Consider the following 4,121-nt stretch of genomic DNA (forward strand, 5'->3'; position numbering starts at 1 on the left):
GTTATCAATTAGTTAAGATTTTGAACAAAAGAGATGGAAATTTCGATGGAATTTAAAATAATCTTATTTGTATTCGTTCAAGTACAACAAATGGTTTCATATTCGAAGTTACAACATAGAATCAACTCCATTACACATCAAAGCTAAAGATGTGTATTTTAATGGTCTTATGTTAATGCCTGTTCAGCAGAAAAGGAGAAACACATCCAATCATTTGAGCCACTCTCACTATGCAGCACTGTATGGCTAATCATAAATAATCAGAGACTAATTCTATAACTCTTTTTTTCATAACAATAACTAAAACGTGCTCCAAATGAAACCTTAATTATCATTTGTCTACCTCGTAAATATTGTCATCAAGCTGGTCTCCCACAAATCTTCTCCAAAACCAGTGTTCTTTCCACAGTTGTTCCATTTTCTCGATCGGTACATTTTTAGTCTCCGGCAACAAGAAGTACACAAATGTAGTCATCAGAGCCACCCATCCACCGAAGAAGAAGAAAATCCCTGCCTTCATGTGGCAAAGCATAGCTAGAAAAGTTTGCCCAACAAGGAAACAAAACAGAAAACTGACTGCTACCGTAACACTTTGGCCTGCGGAACGGATCTCCAGTGGATATATCTCACTTGGGATTAACCATCCCAAAGGACCCCAAGATAATCCGAACCCGGAAATGTATATACATACCAAAACTAAAACCACATAAGCACTGGCCTTGCTTAATGCACCATGATCACCCAATAAAGCTGTCATAAACCCTCCTATTGTTAGTTGTGTTGCAAGCATTTGAATTCCCCCAAGCATAAACAGTACTCTTCGGCCATGTTTATCGACTACGAACATAGATATGAATGTACAGCTAACATTGAAGCAACGAATCACAACTGCAGACAAGAGTGAAGCACTTTCATGTTGACCAATTGTCCTGAATAGTACCGGAGCATAGAATGTAATGACATTAATCCCTGTCATTTGTGCGAAAAATGGTATCGCTGCTGCCATTACCAGTTGAGGCCTATACTTCCTTTGCATGATTAACTTGAATGGGTCTTTGACTGCTTTTGAGATTGAACTTGCTTTGATGATATCGTCCAGTTCTTTTTGGACGTCTTTTGTGCCTCTTATTTGCTGAAGCACACGTTTGGCCTTTTCCTGGTTATTGCTATTTTCAATCAAACTGTTTGGTGTGTCTGGGAGAATAATCGCACCTAAGGTCAGGATTGTGGCCGGAACTGCGGCCATGGATAGGGAGATACGCCAGCCCCAACCGCCATCAATCTTTTCCGTGAAAAAGTTGATGACATTAGCTACGAGTACTCCAATGCCAACTCCAGCATCAAAGATAAAATTCATTGCTCCTCTGTGTTTAGGTAGTGCCATTTCAGAAATATAGACCGGGATTGACTGCAAAGCAAGAAAATCAGATCATAAATAACCAGTAGATATATTTAGAGCTATATTATGTCACACTTTTGAACTGACAAAAGTTGATCATCTGGTATGCTTAAAACTAGTGTCTGTGGAACTTTTATGGTCAGATTGGTTTAACAATTAATCAGTCTTCCACTCGTTGACTCGGCTAAATATAGAAAGGAGGACATCCTGCGAGTTTGGTAACCGGAAAACTTGCCTCTAATTGAACATATACAATTCTTTGTGTTTTTCCTCGTGTATTTAAAAGATATCCACTCAAGTGCATAAATATGTTTCAGGCATAGGTGTTTGATGAATACTCTTTAGGAGAAAATGAAAATTTCGAGTAGCATATACCATTGATGACAAGATAGCATTCTATTTTCACCAAAATCAATGAGAGACAATTCTTATATGTTGTTGCTACATATTCAACTCATTTATACCCTGTGTTTTCTTTGAATTTCAGCAAGTAAATTAACCACCAAACTTGCACAATATGAAGAAGTGACAAAACAATGTTTATTATAAGTACCTGGTTTCCAAATCCAAGCCCAATACCAAGAAAAATACGACCAAATACAAGCATGTAGAGGTTTGAAGCGGCACCACCAAGGGCTGAACCAATAAGGACAGCAGCCCCTGCAACAAGCATCGACGCCTTTCGTCCAAAAGTTCGAGTCATAGTAGATGCAAAGAAAGAAGAAATAAGGCCAGATAGGTAGAGTGAAGATGTAAACAAGGTCAACAGTTGACTATCAAATTTGCAGTAATTGCTAATCTTGGTATCCTCTTTCATCCTTCGATACACATTTGGGAAGAATTTTTTGAGAAAAGGGTCCATGGAGATCACTCCCCCTTCAAAACCAGAGTTCGATAAATAGTGTTAATGGCGGAAATTTAAAACCCACAGCCCTAACAGATGGATGGATAAATCTGACTGACCTGATACTCCAAGATCGTAGCCGAAGATGAGTCCACCCGAGGCAGCCACAATACATGAGATAACAACAAGAAGGGTAATCCGGCCATTGTATTGTGCCCTTTCACCTGTTGTTCCATCTGAAAATGCCATTGCTAAAAAGTATCCTCTAAGCTGATCACCAAGCAATGGAGAATAAACAAGGCTATAAATAAAATAAACAGTGGACTAAAAGAGCCCTATGGTTGACTGGGTGGTGGAAGACTTTGGTCACAAACTAAATAATATCTCCATCCTCGTGTGGACTAAAAATGGAAGCATGCAAGTGGGATTTTTGATTAAGCACGGGGTTCTTGATTTTGTTTAGTGAAAATCCTCATGGATTTTCAAGAACAAAACATTAAAGGAGGTTGCAGTGTGTTTCTGAATCTGTGTTTCAAGTAATCACAATGAACATGATAAATTGGTTATGTTTTTGTTGAGGTTTTAATGGGTCTTATTTTTTACCTTAAAAAAATATTTGCTTCGATTTTTATTTTGATTTTAGGCTGTGTAAATCAAATGTATTTTGTCATTTCTAGTCTCTGAATTTGTTCATTTTCAGTCTCAATGTTTAAAAGAAATGTTATATATTTTTTAGATTTTAAATTTAAATAATTATATTTGTAAATGTATAAATTATCAATAATTAAAAGAATTATAAACATATATTTATTTATATATTTACATTTCTTGTGTTAGTGTGTAATCTTTTTTGTTTATATTGATACTTAAAAAAATTTCATATAAGTGCATTTTTTATAGGATAAATTATTCGTTTAGTACCTAAATTATCAATTTTGATCCGTTTTAGTATCTAAACTTTCAGTTTTTTTAAATCATACCTAAAATTCTATTTTTATTTCATTTTAGTATCTGTTCAAATTTTAAAAGTTAAGTTTTGAATTATTTTTGAAAGTTTAGATACTAAAATGGACCAAAATTGATAGTTTAGGTACTAAACGCGTTAAGTTTTCACCTACAGGTACTAAAATGAAATAAAAACTAAACGTTGGGTATGATTTTTAAAAAATTAAAATTAGATATTAAAACAGACTAAAACTAATAGTTTAAATACTAATGCGTAGTTACCCTTTTCATAAACAAATTTAACTTTTCTGTCTTTTATTTTTGTAATTTTTACGAATTCCTAAAGTTTTATGTTTTACAGTTTTTATAATTTCGTTTACAATTTAATAAAATATTTTTATTTTTAAATAGAGGTGTACGAAAAAAATTTATATTAGTGGACGAGCCTCTAAAATTATAGGAGGGGACAAATAGATAAAATTCTAGAGATAAAAATAAATTTTAAATAAAATCTAAAATGCATGATAATTTTGAATTTCAGGGGCAACTGTATCCGCCCTCTCGATCCATCTTGTACAGGGGTGAGCAAAGCTCACCTCGACTCGAAAAATCATTTTTTTCATTTTTTAATTATTTGAGTCGGGTTATTCAAGTTATTCGAGTCAGTTTAAATTAACAATTCAATTTTTGAGTTCGAGTCGAGTTAAAATTTCAAAATTTCGAGTAACCCTAAAACTTATATGAGTGTTTTTTTTATAGATTTGTGATTTGATCCCTGATTTCCTATTCCTTCAATTCCTCTTTATTTTAAGTCCAACTTTTACCGAATTAGAACCATATGTTCTTAAAACATCATAGAATACATATGTACTGCCAAATTCATTTTTTATAACAAATTTTTTATTTTTTCAATTTAGTCCCTCAATTTTTTTT

At 33.7% G+C, this 4,121-nt stretch overlaps 1 protein-coding gene across 1 annotated transcript; it reads right to left on the reverse strand.

Moving 5' to 3' along the window:
• Nucleotides 1-243: 243 nt before the first annotated feature.
• On the reverse strand, nucleotides 244-2,515 carry LOC120125106 (hexose carrier protein HEX6-like). The gene is made up of 3 exons (XM_039143598.1): nucleotides 2,363-2,515; nucleotides 1,953-2,275; nucleotides 244-1,408 (listed from the first exon to the last, which is right to left on the reverse strand). Exons 1-3 carry the CDS (start codon nucleotides 2,490-2,492, stop codon nucleotides 332-334), a joined length of 1,530 nt encoding a protein of 509 aa, XP_038999529.1. The 5' UTR covers nucleotides 2,493-2,515; the 3' UTR covers nucleotides 244-331.
• Between the last annotated feature and the right edge of the window lie 1,606 nt (nucleotides 2,516-4,121).

The sequence above is a fragment of the Hibiscus syriacus genome, unplaced genomic scaffold, assembly GCF_006381635.1.
Source record: "Hibiscus syriacus cultivar Baekdansim isolate YM2019G1 unplaced genomic scaffold, ASM638163v2 tig00110429_pilon, whole genome shotgun sequence".
Classification (NCBI taxonomy): domain Eukaryota; kingdom Viridiplantae; phylum Streptophyta; class Magnoliopsida; order Malvales; family Malvaceae; genus Hibiscus; species Hibiscus syriacus.

Bases quoted from the DNA above. Each gene is read 5' to 3' on its own strand.
- LOC120125106 (XM_039143598.1), bottom strand. From the start codon at position 2,492: ATGGCATTTTCAGATGGAACAACAGGTGAAAGGGCACAATACAATGGC. The intron at 2,276-2,362 runs GTCAGTCAGATT...CTGGTTTTGAAG, and splicing joins CTACGATCTTGGAGTATCAG to GGGGAGTGATCTCCATGGAC. The intron at 1,409-1,952 runs GTACTTATAATA...CTTGCTTTGCAG, and splicing joins GGCTTGGATTTGGAAACCAG to TCAATCCCGGTCTATATTTC.